Source organism: Plectropomus leopardus, chromosome 8 (genome assembly GCF_008729295.1).
Source record: "Plectropomus leopardus isolate mb chromosome 8, YSFRI_Pleo_2.0, whole genome shotgun sequence".
Taxonomy (NCBI): Eukaryota; Metazoa; Chordata; class Actinopteri; order Perciformes; family Serranidae; genus Plectropomus; species Plectropomus leopardus.
Window position 1 is genome coordinate 28,972,180 of NC_056470.1, and position 17,685 is coordinate 28,989,864.

Below are 17,685 nucleotides of genomic sequence, written 5' to 3' on the forward strand. Positions count from 1 at the left end.
TTTCATACAGCCACTTAAGTGTGGGGCACTGCCCAAGCGGCGTATTTATGAGCCCTTGGGGTGAAACCAGGCTGTGAAGTAACATAATCCAAAATATTAACCATGGATGTATAAAGAGAACTGGATATGGATATTCCTTTTTAAAGATGATCAGTGGCACATGAAAAAAAGCTCTACTTCTCTTTATCTGGTGTGAAATTGCCGGAAACCTCTGCGTTGTTTGGCCCATAAAGCAAGCACACCAGAGACTGACGGCGGTGCTGCTAGATTTTCTAAATGTAATCAGGCCAAAAGGATCAAATCCCGATAGTAAAACAAGTTATTTTCCAGGTTGTGGCCCTCAAAAGAATGTATCCACTGATTTACAGACGTGCCTTTCACAATGCAATTATGTGGAAAAGTATTTTCGAGCCCCGTGGCATCACATTATTTTATTTTGAAAATGCCAAATAAGGGGGAGAACAAAATAAAAGCAAGAAAAATAACACCAGAATACCAATAGGACATAATCAGTAAACAAATATAAGTACCTCATGTCCAATAAGAAGTACAAGGAAGTGAATATTTATCAATTCCTACCACCTCTTAGAAAAAATGTACAAAAAGTGAATTCCCAATTTCTGCCCCAATATTCACCATATACCTTGATCCAATTAATAATAATGTTATGTTTCTTTTGGCCACTTGGGGGGAGCTAAAATAAGCTATAAATGCTGATTTAACACAATCTTTAAAACTGACGCTTTTTTGCACATCCAGCAGCGTTTGCTCATGTTTGTTTTTGTTTTATGAATGTTAGTGTGTTAGTGTTTTTTTATCTCCGTTTTTGGTCTCTAACAACTCCTGAGGGGAATATCTGGCTCTGTAGCTGTTAAATGCTCCACTATGTTCACCAGCTAGTCGCTTACTGTGTCTGTGTGCTGTTTGGTGCTGAGCAGGTGGGGATTTTAGACAATTTCACTGAAATAGCTGCCTGTTGCAGCTAGAAATGCCACCATTAGAGCGGTGAGAGTGAACCAAAACAGTAAAGCTGTGGTGGCAGAAAACTAAAACAATGAACTGAAACTCTCCATAAAAAGCTGAGGAGAGCTGCAGACTCAGGTGACGATTCTCTGTCGGGTTGTCACTGAGAGCGACACCTCTGATCATCATAAAATAAACAAAATTTGCCTCCAAACCAACTTTATGAAACAGATTCATCCTGCTTTCATTTGCTTTTTACAATAAGACCTGCTCTTCGGAGCTTTCTTTTTGAAACACCCCTCTGTGATGAGTTCAAACGGCGCTCGACTAAGGTTTCCAAAAAGGAGCTATTTGCTTTCTTTTATTGTCATCAATAAAGCAGACTGAGCGCTGCTTCTGTCCTTTGTTATAATCAGTTCTCAATATGTTCCAAATGAGGTAAAGACACACTCAGATCACTGTGTCCTGTTACCTTAATCCTGAGCTATAAAGTGCTTCCAAACTTGCAATAGATAAAAGAATTTACTGTAAATGTGATGCAGCCCAATCATGACATGGGAATAAAAATGTAAATGACATTTAGTATGTAAATCCAGCTCTAGAGTGGCCTGGTGGTGGTGAGAAATAGACTGATTCATGATAAATAACTGATATTTTTTGTGATAAATACAGAAATATATCTCTCTAAACTTTGACAAATCAATAAGGTGCGAGCCGCTTTCCCGGCTGCTCGAAGAGTCATTGTCCTTGTTTGGAATGTTTCAGCCGACTGAATTAAATCTTTCACAGATTGATGTCGTACAAACTGGGTCACTCCACTTATACACCAACAGAAAAATCAACATACTGTCAATAACAACACTTACGCCATCAACAACAACAACATAAAAAGGATAAAAACACACACACACACTTACACGACATGTTTGTGCCGAGTGACTCACCGTTAAAAGTGTCTGTTGTGAGACTGTGCTCTAGATCTGCTTTGAGTACTCTTGTGTGCCCTCAGACCACATACGCACACACGCACACACACACTCACACACACACACACACACACACACACACCATAGCAGGGAGAGTAAACTGTGATGCGATTACATCTTTTTCAAAGATTGTCTCTTGCTTCTTTTCAGACAGTGTGTTTTCAGACATGATATCGATGATGGAGATGAGAGTTTGACACAGCTGAGGTCAGAGCGGATGATACAGACGGAGTTTCTTTTGTCTGAGCAGCCCACACACACACGCACACACACTCACACTGCATCCAGTAAAGCCACATGGATGTTTTAGGTTACACCGATGCATGTGAGCTCAATGTGCTCCTTTTTTAAATAAAAAAATACTCACAGGACAAATCCTTCACAAAAAGACCCTAAAAAAATCACTCTAAATAAAATTAAAAATAAAAAAAAGACGTGCAACATTAAGTCTCATTTTTCTGCCAGGTCCCATTTCCTTTTATCACTACGGATGACTGATCCCAATACATAAAAGTGCCTCCGTCATGAGGTTAGCAATAAAGATCAGTATTCACAACAAACAACATTGAAATTGGCTACAATGCTGCATGGGATATCATTTCTATTTTTTTTTTTTTTTTACAACTTGACAGTTATAGCGGGAGGAGATTGTGGTAAAGTACTCCGCCTTTTTGCCTTAAACGCTGCAGCACGTCTGACAGAGTCATTTCAGTAAGCACACCATTACTGATTATCTTCAATATTGCACCTTTTTCCTCTTTTCCAGTAGCACTGGTTATAAACCAAGAAACAATATATTAATCTCCTTCTTCTTCTTTTTTTTAATCCCTGACAGGTGTCTGTGACCTCAATTTGCATACCCACGCTTCTTAAAAGCCTCCTTTCCTTTTAAGTTATGAGAAATTGCCCGTGAGAGAAATTTTCATAATAAAATAACTGAAAATAAAGTCACGTTGGGTAATGAGTCTTTGTCTCTTGGTAACCACATGCCTAAAGCCCTGTGCAAACACATACAGATTTTTATAAACTGATGTTTTCCTCTACGCTTTGCCATCTCATCCACAATGGAGTTTTGGGTTATTGACACTGTTTGAGTATCATGTCAGCCTATTGTTGCTTACCGTAATGAGTATATGCTAAGAACAACAATGGTGGACTACTGGTTGTAGGGATGCGCGATTATATCGACGCATTATCGGTATCGTCAGAGATTGGCTATAAACATGCTGATTCTGCAGATGAGGGTTGGAAAGCATCAGGCGTGTGTCTGAGTGAGCTCCTGCATCCTTAAACTAAACAAGAATCAGCGGTCATGAGATCTCAGGTGCCAGCGAGCATTTGGGGACATTTTTCTGTTCTAAGTTTAGACTGAAATATTTTTTTAAATGAATTTAATGTGGACAGAATTATAGTTTAAAACAGAGGAGGGAAAAAGTATCAGTTTTCAAAATATCTGCATACATTTAGACAGGGCCTAAGAATCTAGAAACCACTCCAACAGAGCAGGACCGAGGTATCATTCGGACAGATCTGCTGGTCAAAACTTTCAGGTGAAACCTGTCTAACACTGTCCTGCTGTTTTATTTTAACGTTCTCTACACTTTTTTGCGTGTTTGTAAATAAGCACATCCTTTAGTAGCTGTTGAGGTTAACAGGTCAGTGGATTTAGCAGCGATTAATCTACGGACTTCCAGAAAGCCACGCTCCAAATTTCCCATGAGACAGAAGTGAATTTGGAGAGTTTAGAAATGACTCGAATCAGACGACCCAATCAGATCATGCCACTGTACAGCATATTTTACAATTTGTGTAAAAATAGAAACAAGGTAATGACACTAAACCACTGCTATTTCACTGTTAATTTGTACAAACATCTGCATAAACGAGCCGATGTGGCATTATGGTCACAGCTGATTTCAGGTTGTGGTTCTCTCCTGTGCACCAATGCAGATAATTCTTTCACATAGATCATCGCTTCCTGAGACGAATGGAGGTTGAAGTGGTAAAATGAACTGGGTGGGATGAATGGCTACAGATAAACAGGGCACTAAGGTCAAAGTGAACCAAATGCATAAATAAACATTTTTCAGCCTGTGATATGTTCTGGCCCGTCCAAATACAGAAACACGTGGGAATCGGTGACGGTACCTACGGGACCCATCGTGTGCGCTGCAGCATCGCTTGTGTACCTTTTGTGTCTTTGTATGAACGTCTGCCCGGATGTGTGTGACCGAGGGCAACAGAGATGGACAGGCTGGGAGGAGGTTTTGGCTCGGACTCAGTTCTGCTGCAGGATCAGGTTTTCCAGCTCGTCTGCAGAGCGGAGCAGAAAGGCGGCGGACTCTCGGTACCCTGCGATGAGCTGCCTCACTGCCGTGACCTCCGGAGGGCTGAGCTGAGCCGAAGCTCCTCCACCACCGCCTCCCTGACCGTGACTGTTGGAGCTGGAGGAAGAGGAGTTTGGGCCGACTGACTTCATGCTCAGATCTGTGGGACCTGCGGACACAAACGTGATCGTTCAATAAAAGTTTACAGAACAATAACAGGAGATATTTTTAAAGGGCATGTTAAGTGTGGGAATTTTACATATACAAACTGGAGCTTTTTAATAGTGAACGTATTTGGTGGGAAAATACACACAAAATTCAGAAAGCAGCGCAGGTGAAACTCTTGAGTAACAGGGTGGATAACTGATCTGTTGATCTGATCGGAGCTGATCATATCAATGGATGACAGGAGCAGCTGCTGAACACTTTAGGACCAAGCGCAATGAGAGTTTAAGTTTCACTTTTACCACGCCTGGTATTCTGCTGCTCCATCTGTGCCCAGAGTATGCTCTGCACTCCAACAGTGTTGTGCAATCAATAGCTAAAAGGTATCTATATATCCCAATAGTACTTGTAATGAACGTCCAGCTCAAAATCAGAACGCTAAGCTGATAGCGTCATTTTAATGTTTAGGAAGGAGGTGTGTTTGGATAGAATGGTTACACAAACATACCATGGGAATTTCCAAATAAAGGCGTATTTTATTAATATTATTACTACTATTTTTATTTAGCCATAATTACACCAGGAATACTTCCAATGAGTTTCAAAATCTGTTTTACAGAGGAGATCTGGGCAAGAGCAGCTTTAAAAGTTTCACATGAAAGAACAAACAGACAAAAAACACAAGCAAATTTAAAGTTGATGATTATGTATCGATGTTTGCACTTTGCATCAATGATATTGGATCATGGACCGCTGACTCGATATATATCGATCCAGAGCGATGTATCATCACACCTCTCATGTTGAATATCCTTTTATAGTTTTCAGGCCTGATCATTTGGTTGGTTTTAGCTCCTCACCGTTTGTTTGTGCAGCGCCAGAGTTCTGCTGGTTGCTGCCGACCGTCCCATATCCCCGCAGGTTGTAGTTGAGGCCTCCGTTGGTGTAGAGCTGGTCTTGGGCAAAAGCTGCGCTGGAGATGGTGAACCCTGACGGCGCCACAGAGGCCGGGTCCCTCGTGTTTGACTTGTCAACAGCGGCAGGTTCGTCCTGTGACATATTAAACATTTTCAGTTTTGGGGAGAATATTGTAGTTTAAATCGTACAGTTTGCCGTTAATGATGCATAGCCATCCTAGCTCATTCCCAAAAAACCCCTGCCAGGCAAATTCTCAAACACCAACTGCCAAGACATTTACCGCTTGGTAGACATCAAGCCGCATCCTCTTGGCAGCATTTCGGGTTTCATTCTCGCAGGCAGCGGCGAGGATGTTCTCAGCCATGGCGGATGTGAGGTGAGGAGGTGTTGGTCGAATCTGGCAGGACGGGGCAGAGAGATTTTTCACATTATGGATGCGAAACGCTGGATTTATAGGGATCTGTGATTAATACGGACATCACTGTAGCTAAGGGCACTTTGTACCTCAAAGCCGCCCTTTTTCATGCGGCGGCAGGATTTGAGGTAGGTGCGGATGCGCTTGCGGGAGCGCTCCTGGAACTCTGGGAACTGGCGGCTACAGGACTCGATGATGGCCTGGATCTTCTCCTTGGGCTGTTTGGAGATGGGCACCATGCGGTCCAGATTCTCATCCACGAACAGACGCACAAACATCTGACAGAGACAGAGAGAGAGGGGGAGGGGAGAGAGGGGATGTAGAGCAGAAAAATGGGAGTGGGGGTGCCGGAGAGAGAGAGGGAGAGGGGTGTGAGAGTCGAAACAAAAGAGAGGGAAGGGGAGGCAGCAGGGGATGGGGGAGCATCAGATTTAGAGTGGAGGAAGATAAAGAGGGAGGGGGAGGTGATGAAAACAGGAGCGATGGAAATGGAATCATTGCTCATATTCAGGACAATATTTCTAGTGTTTGCTTTTTCACTCATGGATGCATTTCTGCAACTGTATTCATTTCGATTTGACTCAGAGATGCACAGCAAGCAGTTTTCACAGAGTAAATTATGACCGTCACATACACATCACATGTGTCAGACTTTTCTAATATTGCTGAGTACAATATCAACGCCGGCTGATGTCCAAAATTACTGTGTTGTATTTTTAAATACTGCAGTGGTTCGACAGGTTACTCACATTGAAGGCTTTGAGTCTCTCGGGGTCCATCCCCTCGGCATCATTGATCTTGTCGCTGTCATCGTGGTCGTCATGATCGTCGTCGTCATCGTCAATTATCTGAGCCCGACCAGAGGTCAAGTCCTCAGCGCTCATGCTCAGTTCAGTTTTCACAGAGTCATAGCTTCCTGAGCTGTAAGGAGGGGACTACAGACACACACAAAAATACACACAACAATAAAAGTATTATAGATCAAACTGACACAAGAGCTGATTTTCTTGAGGTAAGACACCGCAGGTGAACATCTCTCAAACTAATACAAAGAAAATGTCAAAAATACACATTTTGGTAGTTCTGATCGGAATCAAGTGCAGAAAGTGCACATTTGATTTAATGCATGATTTGCATATTTCAACATAGATTTTCAGAAAACTTGTGATACAAAACATGATTGTCTTAGTTTTCCTATTTTTTTGGAGGGGAAGGGGAGTTTTGTTTTGTAATTTGCATTTTTGTATTGTGTTTGTATCGTGTTTACTTAATTTCCATTACTTGAAAAATGATAAATAAAGAATGGGGGAAAGCTGTATGGAAGGCCAGTTTCTCATTTTTTGTCTTATACTTGTCCAGAACAGCAGCACTTACATTCACCAAACTTTCCAGTTTTATTCATATCTATATTCTGAGGGTTTTCACAGAGGGGTTTTGGTCATATATTATTCATAGCCTGATTTATATAACATTTCATTCCAGAAATATGGCTGAAATTGATTTTTATGACTGTTAACAGTATTTTCTGATTTATGAAGTGATGAAGAGATCCCAAAATTCACTCCCTAAAAATCTTTGATTCTAATATGCCAACAAAATGAAACAAGAATTTTGAACCTGACTTCATTAAATTTTCAGATTTATGTCCTAGAAATGTATGAAAAATTGTGAGTGCATCATTTGTATATTTAAACATGATTTCAGAAAGCTTGTAAATGAAATTAATTGTCTTAATCTCAGTAATCAACTGGGAAAGTTTCACGCTGGTATCCGTTAGTTAAAATATGTACCCTATACACCTTTTTTTTGTCTTAAAAATTTTACTATACATAATCGAAATAGGCTTTTTTTTTCTAAAAATGAGTTTTATCTCAAATTCTGAGCCAGAAATCTCCACATTAGCAGCACTTACATTACATCAAACTTTCAAGTTTTATGCCTGTCTATATTCGAAGTTTTTACAGATCAGTTATTACCAAAAAACATGGATTAAAGGAGATATACGCAATTCACATAAAAATGAAACAAGGATTGTTAATCTTATTCAGACTTAATCAGTCAATCAATCAATAACTCAATCAATCAATACTTTATTCTAGACTCAGGGTCAATAGAAAAAGACAAAACATCACATACAATAAATAAAATAATTACTTCATTATAATAGTAATTATAATTAATATTTTTGTTCTTGAAATGTTGGCAAATCGACACATATCTAATTTGATCATTTGCATATCTAAGCATAAAATGTCCCCAAAAAACACAAAAAAATAATTGTCTTTATTGTCAGTGATCAACTGGGGAAGTTTCATGGTGATATTTTGTTTTGTTGTTTTTACCATACGCCGATGACATCACCACCTAACTGTTTATTGAGAGACAAATTTTGGACCACATGAGACAAATGTATGTAAAGTACTGATGAATAAAATCAAGTTTCTCTTCTTACCTTGTTGGCGTACTCTGTCTTGATGGGGTACTTCCTGTTGGGGTCTGCGGGGTAGGAGTTTGATGGCGAGCTCCCCGCCGGCAGCAGTCTGTCACTCAGGTTGACCGGCTGCTGATCCTCTGAGGAGGACGAGGGCGAGGTGGTGCTGAAGTCCAGCGGAGCGCTCACCCCGTTCTCTGTCGCCTCCCCGTAAGGGGCCCCACCATCTGGGGGGTTCCCACCCACAGCCAGCACCTCCGGGGAGGTCAGGGCCGGCAGCCCGTTGGCACTGCCGCTCTCCGAGGAGTCGTCGTCTGGCAGAGGAACAGAAGACGCAGCGCTGAGCCGTGAGGATGTTTGTCATCATTTTGCTTTAATGTGGGTTTGTTTACTACAATACGAACTATTTCTGTCTCGGGTAACAACAGAGTGGGCGTGTGAGCGCAGGGGGATGGGACTTCCTGCCTCGTGTTGTGCTTTCTGAAACTGTTGAGGAAGCGGGTATTGGGGTCAACTGTCAGGATAAATAAAAGTTAGTGTAAAAGAGGGAATCTTCTGAGTTTTAACATCGAAGAGAGAAAGAGATGAAGATGAGGAGGGACTGACGGGGGAGGGGAGCCTTCACTTCCTGGAGTGTGTGAAGCTTTTTAACTCTTTGAAACCTCAGTATATTGGTCTGATTTTTTTTTTAAATGGTAAAAAGGTAATGAGCAACTTAACAAGAAATGGCCAAAGAATTTGCAAGAAATTGGTAAAAAGTTGCAAGAAAATCATCTGAAAATAAGCCAAAAAAAAAGAAAGAAAATGATGAAGTGCCAAAAAACCCAAACATTTTTGTAACAATATTTTAAATATATTGTTAAAATATTTAGGGTTTTTTTTATTTAACCTTTGTTTAACCAGGTAAAGCTTATTGATATATAAAATCTCTTTTTCAAAAGCGACCTGGCCAACAGGCAGCAGAATTTTACAATATATAACAAGAGAATTAAAACAGACATACAATAAATAAAAATAAAGAATAAAAAGCTTCGTCTGATTTAAAAACATTGACAATGCCCAATGCTATCCAGTTCTTTGGTTCTAAGAAGTTCAACGAATCTGTCAAGTTGGATCAGAAATGTAGTTTTCTCAACCGTTTTTTGATAATATTTCATTATTCCCCCAATCTTATTTTCAGATTATTTTCTTTGACTATTTTTTTGCAGTTTGAAAGAAATCAAACCAATTTTCTTAGGCCTCAGAGGTTTAATCGCCTGTGAAAAGTCAATCCAGGTGTCAGAGGGTTATTCGTTTATGGTCGCGCACTGACTTCACTGTGATGGTTTCTACGTGCGTCACGCTCCCACCTATGTTCACTAAGAGTGTTTCTCCATTGAGAGTCTTTTCCATGGCGGTGCCTAATCTGTGAAGGTTAACATCGGCCTTTGTCCTACTTCTCTAAGCCCTGGACCCTGAGAGGAGAGAGAGAGGGGTGCACAATGGATTGGGGCTGCGGCGTCCCACCCCCCGTAAGAGTGGATTTATTTGGATTAGTCCGCTAAGAACGAGGCAAGCTGTTTCCTGTGAAACAACAACCTGCGCCCTCCAGTCGTATACCCTCAAATTCCAGATGTAAATAAAACAACAAACAGGAACCAGTACAGTGTGTCTGTGTCTCGTCTTACCGTCCTCCTCTTTAATGGGAGCTGTGGGATTGCTGACTCTCTCTCCGTTGGGTGGACTGGGCTCAGGCACTGGAGGCTGCTCAGCTGCAACCCATGTGGTCTCAACGCCGTTCATGTCCTCGCTGCTCACAGAACTGTCATCCTGAGGGGGGGGACAGGAAGAGACTGTGAGACAGGCGGGGAGAGAAACCGGGACGTGCAGAGGGAGTTGTGTCGAGAGAAAGATCCTTTTGACAACAAACTTTCAAGTTGTCCCGTAGGGACTAAGAGAGAGAAGACGAAGAGGAGACGATTATTGTGTCTCTTTGCATCTCAGACAGTATCGGTGTTTTTGATCCTGTTGTCCATTAAGGCCACAAATACATTTCTTCTCACGGCGTATGTCAATGTTGGTGATGGAGGACAAAATACGAAGTCTTTTAAAGCAAAAATCAAGGCGGTAGTTTCCAAAGTTACAGTGTTTTCCGCTTGAAATTCCCTTTGTGCTTCCACATACAGCTTTACCTTGCTGAGCCAAGGCACACCTTAACCCCGGTGCCCTCAACAAACGCTATGGTCCACTGACCTCGGGAGTCAGAGGTCGGAGTATGGGATTGAGTCGACTGCGTTCCAGTAAAACAAGTCGAAAAACCACAATGTTGACCACTGTTTGCAACACTAGTTGATAACGACGTATTAATAATGCACAAGTAAGACAGACGTGCAAATAAACGGTATATTCCTTCAGCATTTAGTATTGTTTATGCACAGAGCAGCTGATTTGAATTTTGAGGTCTGGGTTGGTGAGGCGTCGCCGACTTTCTGAGTTTCCAAATGGGAACTCAGAAATTGCGACTTTCCAGAGCCTACTGAATTTTGGATTATTGCAGAAAACAAAAGTTTGTGATACTTAAATGTTTAATGAGCAAGACAATCTTCACAAAAAAACACCACGATTAAGATTTTTTGAGGCCCAAAAACAAAGTCAGAAGACCTCAGCGTCATAACCAGGCTGTAAAACTGTTCAGCTCGATGGCGTTCTGTAGTCTCTTTCTGCCTCTTGTTAGCCATTATCACATCAAAACTTCAAAATCCATGAGTGGCAGATACTGATGTGTTTTATGTCATAGGACAAAATGTGAAATCAACCAAAAAAAGGGAAACGAGATCCACAAAGATGCTCATTTTTGAATGTAGGGTTTCATTCATGCAGCACTCAGTTAGTTATTTTTTCCTCTCATCACTGAACCTACATAACTTAGATATACAGCGAAATATCTTCGCTCTCTGAGAGGCCAGTATGGACAAGAAGAACAATTACAACAACTAATAGGACTTTCAATATACATTTAAGACATTTTCTTAAATTAAATCTTAATAAAACAAGCTTAAGTCCAGATCAGAAGAAAAAAGCGAACCCTGTTAAGTAATATGCTTCTCGGAGCGCTGCTATTTTTAACTCCGTTACGTAGAGACCTTAAAGATGCGTGTTGTAGCAAAACACGAATATGAGTACACCATGAGGGTAAGGATTAGTCAAAGAGAGCGGAATAATCTTACAAACTATTCAGAGGCCGTCCTGAGCTTCGGCTTTAAACTACAAACATTATATCGTCTGCTAACAGCCACATTTTCACAGAGACGCAGGCCGGTTTACTTCCTGTTAACCATACATGGTGACTTCTCTGTGACCTGCGTGCACGCCGTCATGTATCAGCTGGCAGAGAGAGCAGCAAAAGTACGACTGTGTGATGGGAACAGAGCGGAAATATCATCTCGCCATCTCATTCCCGCCATGCGAGCACACAAATAGGCCTAAACTCTTGGGAATATGCATCCATCCCTCTGTAAAGGGGTTTGAGGAGGACCAAAATGCTCAGTGACGGCTCCATTAGGTACCAAGTGAGCAGTGTAGCATTAAAGAGAGAGAGAGAGACACGAGAGGGAGAGAGTCTCTAATTACAGAGCCTCTAAGTAGCTGAAAATGTAGCATCATTAATGCTTCAGAAGAGTATATAATTCATAAAGTCTGAGGATTTACTTTCAAAACCAAAACCCAATGAGTTTTAATAAGAATAAAGCCAAAGCATTATACCTTTAGAAGTATACAATAACATTACTGGAGTAAACTTTATTGTCTCATCAATTGAGACAAAAAAAAACATAAAATACATCTTCAGAAGCTGATACAGCTTGTAGAATAATATTTTTGTGAAGAGCGAAATGATACTTTTATAATTAGAATTAATGATTTTGATAATCTATTAATCTATTGGATCAAATAAACAAACACTCAAGCTTATCAGTTAAGAGGATTTTCTTGTTTTTCTTTGTCCTGTATAAAGAATGTAGATTTTGTTTCAACATTTGGGGGAGACACATATGAGGTTTGGGGTCTTCTGGCAAGACATACTGAGGATCAAACACTTAATTTCCTGCATTTTGGTGATTTTTTACACATTAATTTGTGCCTTACTTGAATCAATTTCAAGTTGAAATGACTTTAAATTAATTAAAATGAGTCCTCTCCCTCTTTAATGTTTTATTGTGGGAGACATATGCACATATTTTCTTAAAGGAAATCTATAGTTACGCTTGTTTGTGATATTAAACTAAATACTTTTGGGCTTCAAACTATTGTACAGACAAAACAAGCAATCTGAAGATGTAACTTTGGACTGTGAGGATATTCATTGTCATTGTCACAATTTTCTGATGTTTTAAGAACAAAAATTATTATATATAAGTCCTATTTTAGTAGTGTTTTCAGTGGTGTAGTGAGAAGAAAAGTCTGACTCATTATCCAGGGCCCCACTGGGAGGGAGGCCTGCAAAAAGCCTGGAATGAAAAGTTTGGTTTTGTTTGCACTTTTCACATATTTTAAGTAATTAGTGCCATAACAACATTAAATATGGCTGATTAAATCAGCTGAAAGGCTGAATTTTTTGTAAAAAAAAAAAAAAAAGTAGTGGAAGCTCTCTGAGGCCTCTCTCGCCTTTTAAAGGTGCAAAATGGTTTAGTCCACTCTTGCATAACCACAGTCAAGTAAGTGACAGCTTATGCTCCAACGTACTACATCTTGTCTTTCCCTCCACAAAAGGAGAAATCAGGGTTTCAAAAAAGACAAAAAAGAAATTTCAAAAGGTGTGTGAGAGAGACGTGGATCAAGAGAGGAAGGGTATGGGGCCCAAAGAGTCTGCCTCTGCATAGGGCCCAAATATGGTACTACGCCCCTGTGTGTTTTTCTAATTAGACCTGCCTATAATGGTCGTATGTGCATCAGAATCCGAAAAAGGTTTCTAACCAACATATGTTTTCTCGTATTTACTTTGGTTTTTGGTGCATACACATGTGAAGAGTAAATAAAAATACAGACGCAGCACTGCATGAATCAAATACATAATATACGTCCAACACAGTTGTTTTGGAACGGGAAAAACAAATGTGGGGCATGTTTTTCATCATCATATGTAGTTCATCTCTGTACCATATGTACCACAACAATGAGCAAAGTTCTGCAGAACAACATGCAAACAGTTGGCAGCAGTCTGGATACACACTCACAGATTCTCCGCTGATCTGCTTTTGTCAACACAACAAACCTGCTGCATTTTGAACCAACTGCTGCTCCGGGCTGATCTGTGAGGCAGCGCCGCAGAGATATGGAACAAATCACTACAAGTCTGTTACAGCAGTTGAAATAACCCTCTGTGATGGTTAATTATTAAATTATTGGCCCAGCTCATCCTCAGTCTGCACACAGATGTGACCAACACTCTGAGCATTTGTTAATTTGTACTCACCCGCAAATCACAGTCTGGGTCATTGTTCCGGATAATCCTAATTATGCGTGAGTGAGGTTCTACATTATCATCATCAAGTAGCGCTCCCTGCACTTCAGTGACAGTGGGCTCTGAGTGTTTGTCACAGACACGCGTGGGCGGGGTCTCCCACGTGACGTCAGAGGGTTTACTAATCCTGCTTTCACACGGAGCTCCTCCTCCCAGCTCTGACTGTTCAACAGTGAATTAAAAGTTCAGAGGGTTTTATTCTGCCAGCGCAAAGTGTTTCTCCACAGACTCGATGAAAAGGAACATAAGGCAGAGGATTTGTTCGGTCAATACAAACACAATTATAATATTGCTGCAGTGATTGATTTTCTAATTAATTCATCAGGACACTTTGTATCTGCGTCCAGGCGTCACAAACGTGCAGATGAGAGTCACTCACCCTTTCAGTGGCCGTCATGCACTGCAGCTTCATTTGTTTTAGGTAGGTGGCAGTAAGAGGCATGTTGTAGTCGATGAGGTCTGGAACCAGTGAGGTGGGTCTGTCATTTTCTGACAAAGAAAACACAGAAATTACTAAAACAAACAAACAAACAAAAAACACTTATTAAGGTCCACGGTTATGATTTAGGTGCATCAATAAATATAAATATAAAATTAATAGTGTTTCCACTCAAGCAAGGATTAACCAGATAAAGCCGACTGGGCCTGGGGGCCTCCGACCTCTAGGGGGCCCAAACCCATCAACTGTAGCATCCAGCTTTTCCTTCTTCTTAAAAACAACCAACAACAACAGATAAACACTCAATTATGCTAGTATTTGTGTTGGAATTGAATCAGTTCACGCAGTTACTTTATTTGATAATAAAAACGTGTTATGATTGTTTTGTTGCCGTGTGTGATGATGACGATGAGTCATGTGACCGTCGTTTATTCAGAAAATGGATTAAAAAAAAAGGTCGATCAGTGGAGCAGCAAAAGAGAAGGCGAAGAGAGAAAAGGACGACGGGGAGCTTAAAATACGGGAACATATTTCCTCAATTTCAGCTTTTTTCCCACACTCGCCTCTCTGGAAAAGAGCCAAAATGTGACGGCGAGAGGGACGTATTTTTGGAGCCGGATACTAATGTGGAGGACCAGCCGGACACCGACGCGGAGGACGAAGACCCTTTGGCAGGTAGGCAAGGAGCTTAATCCTTTTCTTATCTATTTTAGTCTGGACACTGTAACTTATTATTGAAACCATGAAGACCAGGCGCCATCGCGCCCCCTGAAAAGTCAAATCAATTTTATTTTAGGACTGTATGTAGCGCCAGATCACCAGGAAGCAATCTGAGGTCACTTTTCATATAGCATAGGTACAGACTCTGTTTATTGAGTAAACTAAATATGATGATGTTATTTATCTAATTAATGTTTCAGTCTCTGCTGCCTCTGTCAATTCTCCTGCGCTCACGCGGGGTTTTGCCCCAACTCGCACGCGCACAGCTCGCGTGTGTAGTTATGGTCAGGTGGAGGCAGCTCTCTGTCTGCTAAGCTTAGTGATGCTATGTAGCACAAAAAAGGAAGAAGACAGCTGAGATAAAACAGTCAGGTGAAAGTGCTGAACTGACTGGTGATCACGATGCTGGAGGTCAAAACGCACAAACGGAGCGCGCGCTGTCTGCAGCCCACAGATCTGTGTGTCCTGTGTTTTTCCTCTCAGCGCCACAGCATCTGAACAGTAAAATGTTCAGCGGTGGGAATGACTTAGTTTTAGTCTCAGTTTTAGTCTTAAGATGGAATTGTTTTTAAATATGAGGATGCACTGCTCCGTCTCTCATCCAGCTGCTCTGCTTTTCATCAGGGGCAGATTTAGTGATTTGGGAGCCTGGTGCTCCAGCCCAAATGCTTTGCTGTGATTTCACACATTCTCTAAGTGGGAATGATAGTGGGCTGTTAGCAGCTGTAGAAGAAGGTCTGCTGTTCTCTACAACTTCAGTGTAACTGGTATAGACTAGCAGGCCTACAGGACACACCACAGGATGACAGGCTTTGATCCAACTTTGCAGTCAGAGAGGAAATACTCTCCCTGGCTCTACAAGACTGAACTTGGTAAATGTATTAGTTACTTAATTAATTAATTAATTGCTGCAAATATGTTTTGTAAATCCTGTATGACAGATGATATCTACAGGTGTTCATTCAGCTTGTGATCACAGGCTGCAGCCTATAATCACAATGTTTGTGTGTAAGTCCTGTATAAACTACTGTTGTTTCCAACAGATTGTAGCACATGCAAAAACCTGTAATAATAACATCACAGTACAGTGTGTGTGTGTGTGTGTGTGTGTGTGTGTAGTAGTAGTAGACAGGTGGGGGGTGCACTGGTTTATAATAACCTGAAACTAAGAATCACTGTGTTTTTGTTACATAAGAAGTGGGTACGCTTACACGGAGTCCACCATGTCGTTCTACAGTAGCCCAGAATGGACAAACCGAACACAGGCTCCAGGTAGGGCCATTCGGATTTTTGTGATGGCCACCGCAGCTCCACAACACGCTTGGTACACCAGAGAAGTTTCAGTTATGCAACTTCAATGCTTAAATCCTATAAACTGGAGCTTTAACAAAGGCTGCTTTAATGTCTAATAAATGTTGAAGGCAGCAGATGAATCAAGTTAGAAGTAATCTTGAATGAATCTGTTTAACTGAATGCAGCCGCAGAGTGGGGACAAAAATCTGGACATTTGACTACTGGAAAGTGATTAAGTAGGCTACTTCTTGTTTTGTTTTATGTTCGTGTCTGCTTTGAAACTGTTTTTATTACATTTGTTCTTTTGCTCTTATTATATTATTGCTCTTGTTTTTGTTATATTTGTATTATCTTGTAAACCCATTGGGGCCGGGCACCTTTTGGTGCAGGACACTTTGAAAACTAAATTACCTTGCATTTGTTCAAATTCTGCGGCTAAGTACAAGTTTGAGGTACTTGTGCTTTGCTTAAATATTTCCAGTTTATACTGCTTCATACTTCACAAAAATTTAGAAAGAAATGTTGTTCTCTTTATTCCACAACATTTATCTGACAGCTTAAGTTATGTGTTCCTCTTCAGATTAAGTTTAAAAATCATCCCCAAAGTTTTAATTGGCAGCATAAATGTCATGCCGAATTAGCTGTCACCACTTCCTGCTTGTACCCATGGTATACACACAAGTGTCACTGGGATTACTCTGACACTCAAGGAAACTTAAAATCGTGATGCTTCTCATGCAAGTTCTGCAATATCACAGCATGTCTTTTTATTTTCATTTGAACAGATTTAAGGATTTTTATTAACAATGGACATCTTAAATAATTATATCACAAACTATGCAAGTCACACTTAATCCAAAAACATGGAGATAATATCTGTGTGTCACGTACTGACTGAGTTATGACTCAAAGAAAAGGTGCCATTTTGGATGTGAATTGTGAGCCAGATCTGCGATTAGCACACTTTTTGTTGTTTTTTTAGTGCACCACCATTCACCTGCCCGTCAACCGCACAAAATAGCCAACATAAATTAAATTGGCACCAATTAAAGTGTGTCAAATTAGCTGCAACAGCTTTCTGTTGAAAAAAGTATCCGTATATATACGCAAAACTATCACTGAAATACTGAAGGAAACTTAAAAACGCTGTTATTATTTGGCAAGTTCTGAAATCACAGGGCGCATCTTTTTTCATTGATTCCTCAACAGATTTGTGGATGTTGATTCACAACCTACAGCAGAGATAATTATATCAGAAAGTGTGCGAGTGACACTAAATCCAAAAATATGGAGAAAATATCTGGGTGTTAGTAACTGACTGAGTTATGACTCAGAAGTGGTGCCATTTTTGGCGCAAGTTTGGGCCAAATCAGTGGGCCAGACTTCCTGTTAATTTATCCATTTTTTTTCTTTTTGAGTATTAGCATGCACCATCAACAAGGCATACCATTTTTTCTGCACGAGGCAGAATTGCCGCAATATCCTGCAAAAAAGGTTGAAATCCGAGCAGCCTCTTTTATATGTAACACCT

General features: G+C 40.7%; 1 protein-coding gene across 1 annotated transcript in view; it reads right to left on the minus strand.

The window, feature by feature from the left end:
* Nucleotides 1-3,878: 3,878 nt before the first annotated feature.
* The window catches only part of nol4la (nucleolar protein 4-like a), a 28,958-nt gene continuing 15,151 nt past the window's right edge, over nt 3,879-17,685 (minus strand). Inside the window, exons 4-11 of the mRNA XM_042492163.1 lie at nt 14,082-14,191; nt 9,873-10,014; nt 8,227-8,519; nt 6,524-6,709; nt 5,864-6,052; nt 5,640-5,756; nt 5,302-5,491; nt 3,879-4,445 (exon numbers count right to left, since the gene is read on the minus strand). Of these exons, the coding sequence (XP_042348097.1) occupies nt 4,228-4,445; nt 5,302-5,491; nt 5,640-5,756; nt 5,864-6,052; nt 6,524-6,709; nt 8,227-8,519; nt 9,873-10,014; nt 14,082-14,191 (1,445 nt within the window). The 3' untranslated portion in view covers nt 3,879-4,227. The remainder of the gene's footprint in view (nt 4,446-5,301; nt 5,492-5,639; nt 5,757-5,863; nt 6,053-6,523; nt 6,710-8,226; nt 8,520-9,872; nt 10,015-14,081; nt 14,192-17,685) is intronic.